We start from the raw sequence: 19,128 nt of genomic DNA on the forward strand, positions 1-19,128 counted from the left end.
AAAAGGAAAACTACACACCTCAGAGTTCTCTCTCTCTGCTGGTATTATAGTGGATGCAATGCCCTGTAGTGAGGAGAGCTAAAGCCACAAACTTGACTTCAGAAGGACCCAGATTGGCATCCTGACTTCACCACTTACAGTTTCTGTAGCCTCAGGCAGTCTAGACTGCCTGTGCCTGGCTCTCCTCATTTCCACAGTGAAAGGGCTGGGTGAACCATCTCAAAGTGCTCATACCACTTTACAGTATATAACTGTCCACTCAGAGCCCGATTGGATTCAGCACTCAGTGACTCTCATAGAGAGGAGCCTCTCCTGTTTCTATCCACAAACACAGGATATGGGGCTTGATAAGTATCTTTGGAGTAAAAGAGCACAGGAATGAGTGAATTTTGGGTAAGTGATGAACTCTGTCCGAACAGCAATGGCGAACAAGCAGACCAGGCAGAGCCTTCTTTCTGGCTGCCTGGATTGGCGCCTCAGTGGCACAGAGTTTCCTCAGAAGTCAGTGCTGGAGAAGCACTGAGTAATTGCAGTTCCCTTGGGGCGTCTTCTGTCGGCCCCTCCCCATGCATAGGCTTTATCCAAGGTTTTCTTTGGCTACCAACCCAGAGGAAAGCACAAAAGACAGTAACTTGGGGTTGGTCAGTGACACTGTTAGCATACAATTTTTCAGACAGCATGTGTGTGGCATTCTAGATTATTTTTTGGCATGAGCACTTGCAGTTTTGGCTTGTGGCAAGACAACTATTTGGTTTAACCCTTATTTTCTGATGGCCAGAGCTGCCCTCAGTGGAGCCACTCTTCCAAAGTGTGGAAAGGTGTGTTCTGTGGCTGCTATTGCACAGTATAGCCATCCGGCCATCAGGGCTGGGTCACTGCTGGCGGTAGAGCTGGCAAAGTTAACAGGTTCCTTAGCCATCATGACTTCCCACTTCCCCTCTCAACTAGAGTTTTATCTAGAGATCAGCATCAAAGAGAGGAGAGGTGATGGGGTACAAGGGTGAGGGCACTTAGCTGAGATTCAGATTTGGGCTCCCCTCACCCGCTCTGCTGCCCTGTCTGTCCCTCCACTTTGTCTATAAAGGGAGCTGACCCTCACCTATCAGTGTTATCTAGAAAGTGAATCACTTGCTAGGTATAGGAAGGGGCCAGACCACGTGGACTGTTCCGTGGGAAGGTGCAAGGGCACTACAACTTTGTGCAGGCACTGTGCTGGTGGAGTAGCACAGATGACTTCATTCAGAGCTCACAGCAACCTGCTGAACTGACATGGTCATGTGTGTTAAACAGGCTAGGCACTGGCCCAAGGTCCTACTGCGGCTCCTGGTGAATGCTGAGCTGAGAATCAAAGCACTGTTCAGAGCGTACTTCGGTGTACCACGCACTTGATAGTAGCCATTGAATGCACCAGGTGAATGCAGTCTTTCATTTCTTCCTTTTAATCTCCACCACTGAGGACAGACAGCATTGGTCCAGCATTTTTTATTTAGAGAGGCAGTACAGCAGGGATTAAGAGCACAGGTTCTGGAGCAGTGTTACGTGGGCTTGAGTGTTAGCTCGGTGGGACCTCAAGCCACTGAGCTAACCTGCCTGTGCCTCATTTTTTTTCATCGTTGAAAATGAGATGATGGTACTTACCTCAGAGGACTGTCGTAAAGGTTAAGTGACATGTTTATAAAGTGCACTATGTCTGGCACGAAAGGATAGCTCGATAGATACTAGCTGATACCATCGTATCATCATGGCAAACGTTCTCCCTCTCAGGTTTCTGCAGGAGGCTATAGCATAATGCCATTCACAAGCTGGTAGCTCATACATAATATTCTGATCCTGCTACTTTTAAAAAATAGGGCTTTGAATTTAAGAGATTAGGGATGGCCTGACCAGGCGGTGGCACAGTGGATAGAGTGTCAGACTGGGATGCAGAGGACCCAGGTTTGAGACCCCGAGGTCACCAGCTTGAGCGTGGGCTCATCTGGCTTGAGCAAAAAGCTCACCAGCTTGGACCCAAGGTCGCTGGCTCAAGCAAGGGGTTACTCGGTCTGCCGAAGGCCCACAGTCAAGGCACATATGAGAAAGCAATCAATGAACAACTAAGGTGTCACAACAAAAAACTGATGATTGATGCTTCTCATCTCCGTTCCTGTCTGTCTGCTGTCTGTCCCTATCTATCACTCTCTCTGACTCTCTCTCTCTGTCCCTGTAAAAAAAAAAAATCCAATACCAGGGCCCCGCTGCAGGCAGAATTCACCCAGGATGCCTGAGAGTGGGATAGGCACAGAGGCATTTTTAAAAACATTTATTTAAAAAAAAAAAGATTAGAAATGATTTGTTGGAGGGGAATAAAACAAGCTGTCTTAGTGGTATCCAAAGACACTGAATGTATTTTTTACATTATTAAAACATTATGTTAAGCGTGACCAGGCGGTGGCGTAGTGGATAGAGCGTCGGTCTGGGATGCAGAGTACCCAGGTTCGAGACCCCGAGGTCACCAGCTTGAGCGCGGGCTCATATGGTTTGAGCAAAGCTCACCAGCTTGGACCCAAGGTCACTGGCTTGAGCAAGGGGTTACTCAGTCTACTGCAGCCCCACGGTCAAGGCACATATGAGAAAGCAATCAATGAACAACTAAGGTGTCGCAATGAAAAACTAATGATTGATGCTTCTCATCTCTCTCCGTTCCTGTCCCTATCTATCCCTCTCTCTGACTCTCTCTCTGTCACTGTAAAAAAAAACAAAACAAAACCAAAAAACCCATTATGTTAATATAAATTCTATATAGAACTTAAATTATAAGGAAAAAATTTTATATTTCTCCACCTAAACAAATTGTTTTCATTTGTTTGATTTCACTTTTTTAATTCTTTCATTTGTTCAGAGTAACAACATAGATAAAATTTTATCTTTTAATTTGTATCAAGGGGATCCTTTTAAAAATGGTACCAAAATATTTGAAACAAAATAGAGGGGAAGCCCTGGCCGGTTGGCACAGCGGTAGAGCGTCAGCCTGGCATGCGGAGGACCCGGGTTCGATTCCGGCCAGGGCACATAGGAGAAGCGCCCATTTGCTTCTCCACCCCCACCCCCTCCTTCCTCTCGCAGCCGAGGCTCCACTGGAGCAGAGATGGCCCGGGCGCTGGGGATGGCTCCTTGGCCTCTGCCCCAGGCGCTAGAGTGGCTCTGGTCGCGCTGCAGAGCGATGCCCCAGAGGGGCAGAGCATCGACCCCTGGTGGGCAGAGCGTTGACCCTGGTGGACGTGCCGGGTGGATCCCAGTTGGGCGCATGCGGGAGTCTGTCTGACTGTCTCTCCCCGTTTCCAGCTTCAGGGAAAAAAAAAAATAGAGGGGATCCCTTTCCCACCTCTCCATACTCCCTAAACATGTTTGTTATTAATTTTTTTTTTCTGACATCTGTCTCTGTTTCTAAATGTACTTATATTGTTATTCTTGATGTGTTTGTTTTAGATAGCATCTATTGGCTTATAATAGGTGAATATCTAAATATCTTATATTCACCTCCTTCCCTGCTTCTCTTCCCAACCTTCCCATTGTAGTTATATCACAATTTTAGTTAAATCAGTGGTCAGTGTTTATTATGATAAATAATCTTCCCTGATGAAGCAAGTATGTATGCTTTTGATTATATGTCTTTTCTCCCCTGGAGATGGTAATTGCTTTAATTGTTCACTTCTATAATTTTCCATGTGACTAGTCTTAGTTTTTTCTGTCAGATTTGTCATATTTTTTTTTCAGCAAACATCAGATACTCCATCAGTTTCATTGCCCTTTCTCTGAAGCCCTCTGTCCTCAGCTCCAGTCTGTACTGATAGCTCTCTAGACTTGTGGTACGAGTAGCATACTAGATGTCGGTCACGTTTATAGCCCCTATGTCTTGGACCCTGTGTGTTCTTTCTCAGGAGTTAACTCCCTTATTGTGTTGGAGCATATGCCCTTGCAGTTTCCTAGGAAAAGCTATGAGGTGTGAGGGCGGATATATACAGAGGTGGGCAAAAGTAGGTTTACAGTTATGAGTACATGAAACAGTTTATTCTTGTATCAGTATTTATTCATTATTTTATTTGTATTACAACTAGTAAACCTCCTTTTGCTTACCTCTGTATAATATATATATATTTTAAGTCTTTACATATCCAGTATCACAGAAAAAGAGGAAAAACTATTTTCCAAAGCTAGCAAGGCTTAATTCTAAAACTTCATAAGTCATGTACAAAGAGAGAAAACTACAGACCAGTCTCACTTATGACTATAAGTATATATAATACATGCAATTCTATATAAAATATTAGCAAATTTAGCCTGACTAGGTGGTAGCGCAGTGGATAGAGCATCAGACTGGGATGCAGAGGATCCAGGTTCGAAATTCCAAGGTTGCCGGCTTGAGCGCGGGCTCATCTGGCTTGAGCACAAGCACACCAGCTTAAGTGCAGGGTTGCGGGCTTGAATGTGGGATCATAGATAGGACCCCACAGTCACTGGTTTGAGCCCAAGAATTGCTGGCTTGAAGCCCTAGGTTGCTGAGTTGAGCAAGGGGTCACTCGCTCTGCTGTAGCCCCCGGTCAAGGCACATATGAGAAAGCAATCAATGAATAACTTAGGAACTGCCTAAGTTATTTTCTGACATCTCTCTCCCTTTCTGTCTGTCTGCCCTATGCGTCCCTCTGTCTTTCACACGCAAATTTAATAGCAGAATGTCAAAAGAATAATGCACCATAATCAAGTAGCATTTCTTCCAGGAGTTCAAAATTGGTCCATTATCAGCAAATCTATTAACATAATTCATTACATCAATAAAGGAGAATATCTACAAAGTTATGTTAATAAATGCTGGAGAGGTATTTGGTAAGATCTGGGAACTGTTTTATATAAAAACTATAGAAAAATTATAACAGAAAGAAAATATTTATATACAACAATAACTATCAAAAATTGAGACTAAAAATGGTAGTAAATACCAAGCTATTTCCATCAATCACAGGAATTAGAGGAAGAGACTCACCAGCATCATTGCTAATTAGCTGGCTGCATTTCCTTTTTTTTTTTTTTTTCTTTTCTTTTTTTTTTTTTTTACAGTGACAGAAGGAGAGTCAGAGAGAGGGATAGATAGGGACAGACAGACGGGAACGGAGAGAGATGAGAAGCATCAATCATCAGTTTTGCCTGACCAGGTAGTGGTGCAGTGGATAGAGCATTAGACTGGGATGTGGAAGACCCAGGTTCGAGACCCCGAGGTCACCAGCTTGAGCCCAAGGTCACTGGCTTGAGCAAGGGGTTACTCGGTCTGCTGAAGACCCGCAGTCAAGGCACATATGAGAAGCAATCAATGAACAACTAAGGTGTTGCAACACGCAATGAAAAACTAATGATTGATGCTTCTCATCTCTCTGTTCCTGTCTGTCTGTCCCTGTCTATCCCTCTCTCTGACACACACTCTCTCTCTGTCTCAAAAAAAAAAATGTTTTTTGTTGCAACACCTTAGTTGTTCATTGATTGCTTTCTCATATGTGCCTTGACCATGGGCCATCAGCATACCAGCGACCTTGGGTCCAAGCTGGTGAGCTCTGCTCAAACCAGATGAGCCCGCGCTCAAGCTGGCAACCTCGGGGTCTCAAACCTGGGTCTTCCGCATCCCAGTCCAATGCTCTATCCACTGGGCCACCACCCAGTCAGGTGCTGGCTGCATTTTCAAAGCCTTGCACTTCCTCTGGGTCTACATGAAGACAATATCCATCAGTCACATGTATCACCTGGCCATTGGTTTGAGTAGCTACCCGTGGAGAATAGGGAGCTACTCAAAGTGGGTATCTTCCTTTTCTGGAAGAACTCCCCAGCTTAAGGTGAAAGAACTAGTTTCATGTCCTCCACATCCCTGCCCTAGGAGTCTCAAGTGGAAGAAGAAATAGAACATCGAAGGAAGTTAATCTCCTCACCATCCAAGAAACAGAGTGACACTTGTTAGAGCTCAGGGGCAGTTAGGTGGGTCTTGTTGAACCTGTGAGGAATGCCCTGCAGGGCTATGATGGCCCTGGGACCAGCAGGTGATCATTAATCCTGAGGAGCTGGACAGGATACAGAAAGTCTAGGTATCCCCCCCCAACCCCGCCCAAAATTAATTGGTGTCCCAGAAAGGCAGTCTACAGGTGAAATGGCATGCTTACGCTTAGAACTACTTCTGGAGTGTGCCTGAGGACAGCCTCTCTTTATCCGCTTTGTGAACAAGCCCTGGTGGAACAGTGTCTCCTCCCATTCCTTAACCCTGCTTCCCTGCTCCCTCTTGAGGGAAAGGCAGGTGCCAACGTCAGTGTCTATTTACTTGCATGTACCAAACCTCTGTTGTTCTTTTTTTCTTTTTTTTTCTTTTTTTTTTTTTTTGTATTTTTCTGAAGTTAGAAACGGGGAGGCAGTCAGACAGACTCCCACATGCACCAGACCGGGATCCACCTGGCATGCCCACCAGGGGGCGATGCTCTGCCCATCTGGGGCATCACTCTGTTGTAACCAGGGCCATTCTAGGGCCTGAGGCAGAGGCCACAGAGCCATCCTCAGCGCCCGGGCAAACTTTGCTCCAATGGAGCCTTGGCTGCAGGAGGGGAAGAGAGAGACAGAGAGGAAGGAGAGGGGAGGGGTGGAGAAGCAGATGGGCGCTTCTCCTGTGTGCCCTGGCCGGGAATCGAACCTGGGACTCCCGCACGCCAGGCCGACGTTCTACCACTGAGCTAACCGGCCAGGGCCTCTGTTGTTCTTAAAATCATATGTCCGGTCCACTTAACATCAGACTTCCCACCCCACAGGAGGTGTTTGGTCCACTTGATCAGTCATGATGACTGGGAAAACACCTGAACCCAAGTTCTCCCTCCCTCCGTGGCCAAATTGGAATGTGTGGAGGTCACCCATATAGTAATAGCTTCTGTTTATTGAGCGCTAACTATACACCAGGCTGTAAAGAAGGGGGACCAATAACTAAAGAGCAGCCGTTATGTGCCACTCACTAGGTCTCATTCAGTGAGCACTGAGCTGGTCCTCTGGGCACCACAGCCAACAGGGTCTTCCTAATGATTCTTCAGGGCTTCTAGTAAGCATCCTGTGTGGGCGCACTTACTATTTTCCCTTACTAGTATGACTAGTACCACACAGACACAAACCACTACCCCTGCCAGCCACTCCTTGCCCCAGGATCTTTATTTCTGTTTGTATCGTTTAATTCTCAACAGCACTAGGATGTGGGTATTGTGATTATTCTGATTTTGACATTGATAAAAAAAAATCAAGGCTTGGCTGTGATTGGCTCAAGGGTTTCTCAAAGCTTTCTCAATTTCAGGAGCTTTATGAGGATTCGTGCATGAGACAGTATGATCTGTAACTCCGGCAGAACAGGGTCTGGTCCATCTTCCCTAGGGAATTTGTGGGACTTGGTGATAATACTTCTGTAGCAGGGACTGTAGTTTTTTGTTTTCCCCTCGTTCGACACTGTTTCCAGACTGAAGGTTGGAGGCCTTGTGAGATCAGAATGCTGTCACTAGGGTACCCAGGGGGCCCTCTCGTGTCTTTTAAAGTTGGAGGTTCCCAGCTCCTCACGGTTACTCAGAAAACACGAGTTCTATTTTGCTCTCCACTGTCCTCACATCTTATCCTGTGTCCTCAGTTGGGCAGGATGAAAAAAAACATGAGGATAATATGGTCCCTTCCCCAGACACCCCCAAAATGAGAAGGTAGGGGCTGTGTATATTTTGTTCTTGAGAAAGAGCCAGAGGAAAGTGTCCACAGCCCAGTTTGTGAATTAAAGTTATTTTCCCAGGTGTAATTTTCTCCTTTTTTTCCACAGGGGCTAATCTGCATAGTCAAAAATAGTAAGTGGCCTTTTTTGTTCTTCTTGTTGCTTTGATATGAAGTGCTCACCTCATTCTGACGGCTGACAGAGCTGTCTGGGCTGAGGGCTGTACCTTCCAGCAGGAGGCGTCCTTGAGAACCTTGGATGTGCACACCTGCACTTCCTATCAGGAGTATTCATTATGACCTGGCTGGTGGTAGTGCAGTGGATAGAACGTCGACCTGGGATGCTGAGGTCCCAGGTTCAAAACCCCAAGGTCGCTGGCTTGAATATGGGCTCACTAGCTTGAGCACAGGGTCGCTGATTTGAGCATGGGATTATAGACATGATCCCATGGTTGCTTCTTAGAGCCCAAAGGTTGCTAGTTTGAGCAAGGGGTCACTGGCTCAGCTGAAGCCCCGGAGTCAAGGCATATATGAGAAAGCAGTCAACTGAAGTGCTGCAACTATGAGTTGATGCTTCTCATCTCTCTCTCTCTCAAAAAAAAAAAAGGATATTCATTATGCCAAAGTCAAGAAGTGAGAAGCAGTCCTTTAGATTTTGCGGTTATTCTTGGGCACTGCCCTGTTGTCTGTGTAATCCTAGGTGAATTGCCAGAATTTATCACTACCAAGTGAGAGACCTCTGTGGTGCTGATTGTTTTGTGCTTTCACTCAAAAAGGAGGCCCGTATTTCAAGCGTCTGTGCTAATGAGGGACCCTGGCTTAGAAAACAGACCAACTCTTATCACTGCCCTATCCTCTCTCTGCCCCATTTCCAACCACTGCTTCCCCGCAGGGCGTGCACCTTGTGCTCTCTCCTGAGGCGCCTTCTAGACTTCAGAGCTTTGCAGTGATCCTGACAAGCATAAGAAAAGAGGGATCAGGGTGTGTTGGGAAGATAAAATATATTATGCTCACTTTATTAAAGATGGCGCTGCCCACGTGGAAGCTGTCGCCCAGGTGATATTAATGTGTGTTGGGGGCGGGCTGTGGGCAGGCAGGATCCTAGTAGCCTGGGGCTTGGTTTTAGGACTAAGCCTTTCCCACTCTTTTTGATGTGGGGTGGTGCAATGCCATCATGCCCCAGACAAGTGATATTGTATTAGAGACTTCCCTATTTTTTGTATATTGGATTAAAGGTTTTGATTTCTATACTTTAAAATGGGGCAGGACGGGAGTTTGCTCTCTCCGTTCCTGAGATTAGCATTAGAGAGGAGAGCAGAGAGAGGCCACAGGGAGGAGGCCAGGAGAAGCACCCAAAATGGCCGAGTGCTGAGTGAGAAGCCAGTTTGTGCAGGGAGAAGGAGATGGGGAATAGAGGTGAATAAGGCTGGTGAGCTAGAAACCTTTGATTCTAGGAAACTCAGATAAGTCAGTAGCTTTGTGAGCACTGAATGAGTGGGTTTTGGAGCCCAGTGTGTGTTTTTACTTGCCTGCCGGGTGCAAGCTAGGATTAAAGATGATGGCCCACCAGTTCTTGGCTCCGTTGTTTCTTTACCGACTGTCCGAATCCAATGTGAACCTGCATGGGCCAGGCGGCTCTGATAGTGGCCGTGGCTACTGGCTTTACAGGGTAAGAAGGCTGAGACCCCTGCCAGTATCCTTGCCAGGCCCTGCCTGTGTGAGGCCCAGCTCTCTGGACGCACTGCTGGGCATCTTGCTTGCATGCTTCAGTTTCCTGCAGTTTCTTCAGTTTCTTGCAGGGCGTGCAAACCTCTGGTTTCTGCTCTTCTTGGCCACCAGGTACCTGCCTGGACGAGAGCTGGATCCAACCTCGAAATTTGACCCCCTCAGCCCCCAAAGATGTCCAGATTCAGCTGCTCACTGCTCACACCCATCATGGAGATGTTGTCCCTGTGGCCCACATCAAATGGACACTGCAGACAGATGGTGAGCGGGCATGTCAGTGGAAACCAGGAGGACTCTGCCCCACCCCCAGGGAAACCCACAGACACGACTGTCTGGCTCTCCGGTCAGACTCAGAATGAGGTTCCCAGCCCTGTGCTCACATGTGCGGCCCCACATTGAATGCTGAAAGGAGCCATCATTTCCTACAGTGAATGCTTCCTTGGGGTGTTCTATGTTTGTCCATGCCGACGTGTTCCCATCACCACCCTTCATGAAAGGCCGTCCTTCTGAAATCTTTATTGCCCTGGAAAAAAAGTCGCATTGGTAATTCTGTGATTACAGTGGCAAGGATTTACTGGAAAACGGTAACCCACATACCAGCCTGCTTTTTCCCTTAATTTAGAGGTTGCCATTTTTTAAAACGACACCCATAAACCTCTTAGGCATAGAGAAATGTATTACCGAATTGAGAAGATTGAAGATTGGGATTAATGAGAGCCAGTGTGAGGTTTGTGACCAGGGCCTGGGGTCTCTGTAAGCCCCCAGCTTCTGCTGCTGTGCAGCCTCTTGAAGGACAGTGGGATGGCCACATTAGACACCCAGGCCCCGTGGCCAACACCTTAGCCACATACTTGCAAAGCCTTTGCTTCTAGCCCGAGTATAAGGGGTTGCTTGTCCTTCTCTAGCTGGGAAGTAACTTTCTGCAGGGCAGGAGGCTAATTAGGCCCAAGAGTGAGCTGGGAGGAACAGGAAGTGGATGATTGGGTAAGATAGGCAGATCTTGTAAGAGTGAGCAAGCCCAAGCAACCGGGAAGTGACGGGGTGACCCACCCAGGGGTTTGTTTCCTCTACTGCATCTGTATCTGTGTCTCCTCTCCTCCCTCTGGCCTGCAGCCAGCATCCTCTACCTCGAGGGTGCCGAGCTATCAGTTCTGCAGCTGAGTACCAATGAGCGGCTGTGCGTCAAGTTTGAGTTTCTCTCCAAACTGTGGCATCATCACAAGCGGGTAAGAACAGAGCCCCTGGATGGCTTGCACTTCCCTCACAGTCACGAGGAGCAGAACATAGGTTTTGAAAACCATCCAGATGTGCCAATCTCTGCTTTTTCCTTCTAGTCTCTAGCTAGTCACTGTAAATAGAGTTGAATGGGGAGAGGATGTTCTGGGCCCTGCTCCAGAAAGGGGCAACTTGACCCCACACCGGAGAACAGCAGGGACCCTGCGCACAGGCAGATGGTTTCTGCACAATTTCACTTCACGTTGCTGCTCACAGCCAGATAATAGAATGTTCAAATTTATTCTCACTGAGTTTGTTTAAGGCTGTTGTTCCCAAAGGATGCTCCCAGATCAGCCCCTCTGCATGACCTGGGAACCTGTTAGAAATGCATATTCAAGGGCCCCTCCCTACACCTGCTGAATCCAAAACTCCAGCCATCCTTTTTAACAAGCCTACCAGGGGATTCCAGATGCAAACTGCAGTTTGAAAACTGCTAGTTTAAATCTGCAGGAAGTGGCCATTTGCAGTTTTCCCACGAACACAGGCAGCAAAGACAGGAGTTCCTCTTCAATGTTTAATGAGCGTCCCCACGTTTGACTGCTAGGTGGGCATAGTGAGGATCAAGTGCCTAGACACTTAGACACCAAGGACCCCACCCCCGTCCACCAAGGTGATTAGGTTAAAAGTTGGAGTCGGCATCAGAAAATCTGTCCACTCCCATCCTGTCCTCTCTGCAGCAAAGGTGCCAGCAGGCTCTGGGCGCCTGGGGAGCTCTCCAGCACCCCCTCTGTACATCTGTGCTCCGGAAAATTCTCAAGCGCTCCCTCACTCTCCCATTTAAGGAGGAAGAGTCACTTAAGGAGTTTTCTCACTGCCTCTTGTGGACCAGCTCCCTGCTAGCCCCAAGGCCCGGCCTGGGTGCTGGCCTGGCTCCTTTGCAACACTGTTTTGCACTGTGACGGTGCTGCTTTTCCCAGGCCCCTTGAGGGGAACTCTGTGTGAGGCCAGGTCTGTTTTCTGAAATGGTCAGGAAAGACCAGAGGAAACAGAGCAAAGACACAGAAGCCTCTGGTTCTGGATCGTGTTGTGATGGTTATTTTTTACTTTTTTTTGACTGATCTTTTGGGAGCTGGGTAGGGTGGGGTTCTTTGGCAACAGCTGTGTGAGAGGTGTGGTGTGTAACCTGTCCAACCTCCCCTTCCTCCCTCCTCTCCAGTGGCATTTTAACTTCAGCCACTTTGTGGTAGAACCTGGCCAGAAATATGAATTGACTGTTCACCACCTGCCCAAGCCCCTCCCTGATGGGGACCCAAACCACCAGTCCAGGGACTTGGTTGTGCCAGGTAAGAGTGCCGTGCCTAGCCCCTCCCTTCACCCCGTGGCTCTGCAGAAAAAAACAAGCAAATGGCCAGCACATCGACCTCCCTGCTCAGCTGGACAAGCCTGCCGCTGTCAGCATGTGGTACCCCCAGAGCAAATGCCAGGGGTGGGGAGCCCTTAGGTATGGTCTGCAGCCTCTGCCCTCTGAATGCAAGGCCTGTTCTCTGTTGTTACAAACAGTGGCTATTGGCCCAGGACCCCAGGAGTTTTATGGGAACTGGAGTTCCTCCCGACCTCTGTCTAGAGAAGCATGCTTTGTACCCAGAAAGTATCAGGAACACAAGCCACCCCGGCAGAGTTGTCACCCTGCACCCAGCCTTGCCCCTGCTTCCACCCCCTGTTCTTCATGTTGGCCCCACATCCGGCCTGTGTTTACCTAGCGCTGCCCCATGTGTGGCATCATCTCTCCTGCCCCACTGTCCCTCCTGCCTGTGAATGCTGCCAGGTTCACCCTCTAGAGTAGCGTTCAGGGTGTGTGTGCCTTCTAGTTCTCTGTCCTCCCCAGAATCTCAGACACACACACATCGCTTTTTATTTTAAAAAGCTACATCTGAAATGCCAGCCCCCTTGAGGACAAGGTCTGGATCCTCTATGTGTTTGGGCAATCACTAGGCCCTCACAGATTGGCTCTCATGTAGTAGGTGATCAGGCAGTACTCGTTAGGATGATGGTGACCTCTATCTGCGGAGCGCGCATGCGTGCGCACACACTGCATACCATATTTCTCTGTCTTACTCTTCACTCCCTGACATTACATTGTCATATTTGTGATGTTGTAGATGCTGTTTGTTTTTATTGGTCTCATCTACGGGGATCTCATCTCTGGAAGACAGGGACTTTGTCCAGTTCACCCCGTATCTGCAACTGTTAAACTGCCTGGCACAGATTGGGAGCTCCATACACATTGTCGAAGGAGTTACTATCCACAGCCCCTCCCCTGTCCCTAAAGTAGACTGACTTAGCCCGCTGTCACTCATAGCAGTTCATACCTGTCATGTGTCTTAAACCAAAGTAAAAATGTTAACGGTTAAGGGAACTGGGGGAGGGGATCAAAAAGATACCCATGGAGCATGGTCCTTAAGGCAGTCCGCAGATCAGCAGTGTCATTGAGTCACCCGGGAACTTGTTAGAAGTGCAGATTCTCAGGACCCACCTCAGACCTGCTGAGTCAGAAACTACTGATGGTGACGCACATGAAAGTTCAAGAAACACTGCCGTGGAGGGACTGTAAGAAGCAGAGGCAGCCCTGAAGAGGCTGTGGTGGGGGGATGGGACTGAGAGGCCCAGCACTCTGGTCATCTGAAGGAAGCTCAGCAGGAACCTACTTAAATCTAGAGGGCTCCCTGAGAGAGGAGGGCGGGACACCCAAGGGAGCCCCAGTGCTTGAGGACCTCTGGCCAGTGGTCACAGTCCTGTCCTGGAGCTTCTGAAGGGGCCACCCTTGAACAGGCTCCTGGGAGGGAGAAGCTGCTTACCTGTGGTGTCAGTGGTCTGAGAGAAGAACCAACTCTATAAGGCAAAGGCTTCCTGGTTTCTTTCTGCGTCTGCAGACTGCGAGGACCCCAGGATGCAGATAACCAGGCCGTGTGTGAGCTCAGGTGAGGATGGCTGGCAGCCTAGGGGGGAGCTCTCCCTGCGCACACGCACACCCTCGCCTCACTCAGTCTGCGTCTCTGCCCTGAGCAGGCAGCCTGTGGGTCCCCAACATCACTGCAGAGTCCCTGGACGCATGCCAGCGGCTGCAGGTGAGCTTCACCCTGTGGAACGAGTCTGCGTCTTACCAGATCCTGGTGAACAGTTTTTCCTGCATGGAGAACCGGAGCTGTTTCAGAAGCCTACTGAACGTGCCTGCGGTAACTCTCTCCACCCTTGTTCCCTCAGACACAGCTCAGCCACCCTGCAGGCCTCCAGCTCCCTCGCTGGTCCTGACGGGCGGTCGCCAGAGGCCTGGACTCAGTGGCACCAGCCTGGCAGCTCTGTTCCGCACCCCCCTCTTGTTGGCACGAAGCTCGCACGTGGTGGTGCTGTGGCTGAGGTTTCCCTGTGCTCTCTCTGCACTTGACAGAATTCAGGTGGTCTCTGCCCTGCTCACCACCTCTGTCCTTTGTCCTTTGCTCCCACACAGTGTCCCCTGTTCTCTTTTTGTCCTTTGTTTATTTCATTTCTTTCAAAAAGGATGTGGAGATTTTTAAAATATGGAAGTGCAGACAAAGGGGAAGTAAGGATGAGGCGATATGATGAAACCTGGGTGCAATGTGTACAGAAAACGTGCCCCACTGTGTGGGTTTGGGGGGGTGGTGAGCGCAGGTCTGTCCCTGCGGCCGGAGCACAGAGGGAGACGCCTATCACCAGCTGTGCTAGTCAATTAATAGCAGGCCCAGTGCATGAGGGAAATGGCCTTCTTCTGGAAGAGACCCGGAAGGCCTTCCTGAGGAACCCTGACAACAATGGGGACCATGGTCACCGATTCCCGCAGCACTGCAGCCAGCTTGCATCCAGCTAGCCTGACCCTGCCTCTCCCCTCTCTTCAGCCCACACAAGAGGACTTCCACCAGCGGGTCAACGTCACGCTCACCCTGACGAAATACAGTTGGTGCTGCCGCCACCAAGTGCAGGTGGGTGGGTGTGGCAGAGACAGGGAGAGCGTGTGCAGGTGGGCATTACTTGTACAGAGACAAGGGGTGGAGAGGCGTAGTTTGTGCTGGCGCTCTCTCTGAGGACCCAACGCCACTACCATCTGGGAGTCACTACCAATGCCCCACTCTCCTGGCTCACCCAGGCAGGGCTCCTTTAGGCCCGTCAGTGATGGGCCGTCTACCTCACAGCCACGTGGAGACGGATCCTGAAGCAGTCAGCCCGGGCCCTCATTCTGCATCAGGAAAGCGTCAGTGGGCCTGTCCCCAGCCTCCTGACACCCTCTGCTCCCACCCTCTCGGCTCCCCAGGTCCAGCCCTTCTTCCGCAGCTGTCTGAACGACTGCCGCCGATACTCCATGATGCTCTCCTGCCCCCACATCCCAGACCCTCCAGGTAGGAAGCTGTCCTGGGACACGTAGGGTGAGGATGTACAAAGGCCAACAGCTTGCGCTAAACCCTAACCTGGTCCTGAGGGTGGGGTCAGAGTTTAAATTGGAGTTATGCAGGTCTGGGCTGTGGGGCCTCAGAGAAACCCCTGGGATGGGCCCTGACCACCTATAGGAACTCCGTGGCCTTGGGCAAAGTTCTGACCCTTTTTCCTCCTCAACTTTTGTGACTGGGAAAACAGGCATTGCTCTTGTCAGAGTCGCAGGTCTATGCTGCATGCAGAACAAAGGGCTTTTAGCACCGCATCCATGTTTAACCCTCACAACTTGTGAACCACAGTACTAAGAAGTAGAGACTCCCTTCCCCGGGTTCACGGATGGAGAAACTGAGGCACAGGGAGGTTGCGTGACTTGTCCAAGGTCACATGCCAGCAAGTGGCAGAGCCCATCCAGAAGCCGTCTGCAGCCTAACTGGTGGCTACCATCAAACTGAGAAGAAAACAGTAGACGGTGCACTGGCCGGGTGTAAGCCCTGCTCCTGGCTGGGAGGTGAGGCATTGTAATCAGTCAGAAACTTGGGCTTCATGCCGATGGTTTCATGGTGTTTAGCCCATATCTGAAGTGCTCGGTGTACTGCCAGGGGCATTAGCGGACCCACGGTGGACGTCAGTGATGGTTGTGTGGTTACTGTTCACAATTAACCTCCTATTTCTCTTTGTTCTCATTGTAGATGCGGTTACAGGTAAGGCCAATTCAGCGCTCCATTTCCCACAGTATATTGCAGGGGCCCGAGGGGACATTCCTTGGGCCCACGTGGGGAGTCCCTGACTGAATCTGGTGCAGAGCCAGGCTCACAAGGCTGAACTGAGAGGCCTGCCCAGGGGACAGTGAGAACACCAGCGTGTCATGGTGCAAGTGGGGGGGGGGGAGGGCAGCTGAGGGTCTGGGCGTCAGGGCTGGGGAACCTCAGGGCTGAGAGTCAGGGCTGGGGGACCTCAGGGCTGAGAGTCAGGGCTGGGGGACCTCAGGGCTGAGAGTCAGGGCTGGGGGACCTCAGGGCTGAGAGTCAGGGCTGGGGGACCTCAGGTCTGAGAGTCAGGGCTGGGGGACCTCAGAGCTGGGAGTCAGGGCTGGGGGACCTCAGGGCTGAGAGTCAGGGCTGGGGGAACTCAGAGCTGGGATTCAGGGTTGAGAGTCAGGGCTGGGTGACCTCAGAGCTGGGAGTCAGGGCTGGGGGACCTCAGGGCTGAGAGTCAGGGCTGGGGGACCTCAGAGCTGGGAGTCAGGGCTGGGGGACCTCAGGGCTGAGAGTCAGGGCTGGGGGACCTCAGGGCTGAGAGTCAGGGCTGAGAGTCAGAGCTGGGAGTCAGGGCTGGGGGACCTCAGAGCTGAGAGTCAGGGCTGGGGACCTCAGGGCTGAGAGTCAGGGCTGCGGGACCTCAGAGCTGGGAGTCAGGGCTGGGGGACCTCAGGGCTGAGAGCCAGGGCTGGGGGACCTCAGAGCTGGGAGTCAGGGCTGAGAGTCAGGGCTGGGGGACTTCAGAGCTTGGAGTCAGGGCTGGGGGACCTCAGAGCTGGGAGTCAGGGCTGGGGGACCTCAGGGCTGGGGGACCTCAGAGCTGGGAGTCAGGGCTGGGAGTCAGGGCTGAGAGTCAGGGCTGGGAGTCAGGGCTGAGAGTCAGGGCTGAGAGTCAGGGCTGGGAGTCAGGGCTGGGGGACCTCAGGGCTGAGAGTCAGGGCTGAGAGTCAGGGCTGGGGGACCTCAAGGCTGAGAGTCAGGGCTGGGGGACCTCAGGGCTGAGAGTCAGGGCTGGGGGACCTCAGGGCTGAGAGTCAGGGCTGGGGGACCTCAGGGCTGAGAGTCAGGGCTGGGGGACCTCAGGTCTGAGAGTCAGGGCTGGGGGACCTCAGAGCTGGGAGTCAGGGCTGGGGGACCTCAGGGCTGAGAGTCAGGGCTGGGGGAACTCAGAGCTGGGATTCAGGGTTGAGAGTCAGGGCTGGGTGACCTCAGAGCTGGGAGTCAGGGCTGGGGGACCTCAGGGCTGAGAGTCAGGGCTGGGGGACCTCAGAGCTGGGAGTCAGGGCTGGGGGACCTCAGGGCTGAGAGTCAGGGCTGGGGGACCTCAGGGCTGAGAGTCAGGGCTGAGAGTCAGAGCTGGGAGTCAGGGCTGGGGGACCTCAGAGCTGAGAGTCAGGGCTGGGGACCTCAGGGCTGAGAGTCAGGGCTGCGGGACCTCAGAGCTGGGAGTCAGGGCTGGGGGACCTCAGAGCTGGGAGTCAGGGCTGGGGGACCTCAGAGCTGGGAGTCAGGGCTGGGGGACCTCAGGGCTGAGAGCCAGGGCTGGGGGACCTCAGAGCTGGGAGTCAGGGCTGAGAGTCAGGGCTGGGGGACTTCAGAGCTTGGAGTCAGGGCTGGGGGACCTCAGAGCTGGGAGTCAGGGCTGGGGGACCTCAGGGCTGGGGGACCTCAGAGCTGGGAGTCAGGGCTGGGAGTCAGGGCTGAGAGTCAGGGCTGGGAGTCAGGGCTGAGAGTCAGGGCTGAGAGTCAGGGCTGGGAGTCAGGGCTGGGGGACCTCAGGGCTGAGAGTCAGGGCTGAGAGTCAGGGCTGGGGGACCTCAAGGCTGAGAGTCAGGGCTGGGGGACCTCAGAGCTGGGAGTCAGGGCTGGGGGACCTCAGAGCTGGGAGTCAGGGCTGGGGGACGTCAGGGCTGAGAGTCAGGGCTGGGATCAGGGCTGGGAGTCAGGGCTGAGAGTCAGGGCTGGTGGACCTTAGGGCTGGGAGTCAGGGCTGGGGGACCTCAAGGCTGGGAGTCAGTGCTGAGAGTCAGGGCTGGGGGACCTCAGAGCTGGGAGTCAGGGCTGGGGGACCTCAGGGCTGGGAGTCAGGGCTGGGGGACCTCAGGGCTGAGAGTCAGGGCTTGGGGACCTCAGAGCTGGGAGTCAGGGCTGGGGGACCTCAGGGCTGAGAGTCAGGGCTGAGAGTCAGAGCTGGGGGACCTCAGAGCTGGGAGTCAGGGTTGAGAGTCAGGGCTGGGGGACCTCAGAGCTGGGAGTCAGGGCTGGGGGACCTCAGGGCTGAGAGTCAGGGCTGGGGGACCTCAGGGCTGAGAGTCAGGGCTGGGGGACCTCAGAGCTGGGAGTCAGGGCTGGGGGACGTCAGAGCTGAGAGTCAGGGCTGAGAGTCAGGGCTGGGGGACCTCAGTGCTGGGAGTCAGGGCTGAGAGTCAGGGCTGGGGGACCTCAGGGCTGAGAGTCAGGGCTGGGGGACCTCAGAGCTGGGAGTCAGGGCTGGGGGACCTCAGGGCTGAGAGTCAGGGCTGAGAGTCAAGCTGGGGGACCTCAGAGCTGGGAGTCAGGGCTGGGGGACCTCAGAGCTGGGAGTCAGGGCTGGGGGACCTCAGAGCTGGGAGTCAGGGCTGGGGGACTTCAGGGCTGAGAGTCAGGGCTGAGAGTCAGGGCTGGGGGACCTCAGGGCTGAGAGTCAGGGCTGGGGGACCTCAGGGCTGAGAGGGTTGGGGGACCTCAGGGCTGGGCATCAGGGCTGGGGGACCTCAGGGCTGAGAGTCAGGGCTGGGCATCAGGGCTGGGGGACCTCAGGGCTGGAGGTCCTCAGGGCTGAGAGTCAGGGCTGAGAGTCAGGGCTGGGGGACCTCAGGGCTGAGAGTCAGCGCTGGGGGACCTCAGAGCTGGGAGTCAGGGTTGAGAGTCAGGGCTGGGGGACCTCAGAGCTGGGAGTCAGGGCTGGGGGACCTTAGGGCTGAGAGTCAGGGCTGGGGGACCTCAGAGCTGGGAGTCAGGGCTGGGGGACGTCAGGGCTGAGAGTCAGGGCTGAGAGTCAATGCTGGGGGACCTCAGGGCTGGGGGACCTCAGAGCTGGGAGTCAGGGCTGGGAGTCAGGGCTGAGAGTCAGGGCTGAGAGTCAGGGCTGGGAGTCAGGGCCGGGGGACCTCAGGGCTGAGAGTCAGGGCCGGGGGACCTCAAGGCTGAGAGTCAGGGCCGGGGGACCTCAGAGCTGGGAGTCAGGGCCAGGGGACCTCAGAGCTGGGAGTCAGGG

The 19,128-nt window shown here is 52.4% G+C and overlaps 1 protein-coding gene across 1 annotated transcript in view; it reads left to right on the forward strand.

Annotated features, from left to right (window-relative positions):
- IL17RA (interleukin 17 receptor A) overlaps positions 1-19,128 on the forward strand; it is a 31,928-nt gene that overhangs the window by 2,559 nt on the left and 10,241 nt on the right. Inside the window, exons 2-10 of the mRNA XM_066234732.1 lie at positions 7,841-7,865; positions 9,571-9,717; positions 10,570-10,682; positions 11,888-12,014; positions 13,602-13,649; positions 13,738-13,904; positions 14,583-14,666; positions 14,996-15,080; positions 15,804-15,815. Coding sequence (XP_066090829.1) covers positions 7,841-7,865; positions 9,571-9,717; positions 10,570-10,682; positions 11,888-12,014; positions 13,602-13,649; positions 13,738-13,904; positions 14,583-14,666; positions 14,996-15,080; positions 15,804-15,815 — 808 coding nt within the window. The remainder of the gene's footprint in view (positions 1-7,840; positions 7,866-9,570; positions 9,718-10,569; positions 10,683-11,887; positions 12,015-13,601; positions 13,650-13,737; positions 13,905-14,582; positions 14,667-14,995; positions 15,081-15,803; positions 15,816-19,128) is intronic.

The sequence above is a fragment of the Saccopteryx bilineata genome, chromosome 6 (genome assembly GCF_036850765.1).
Source record: "Saccopteryx bilineata isolate mSacBil1 chromosome 6, mSacBil1_pri_phased_curated, whole genome shotgun sequence".
Classification (NCBI taxonomy): domain Eukaryota; kingdom Metazoa; phylum Chordata; class Mammalia; order Chiroptera; family Emballonuridae; genus Saccopteryx; species Saccopteryx bilineata.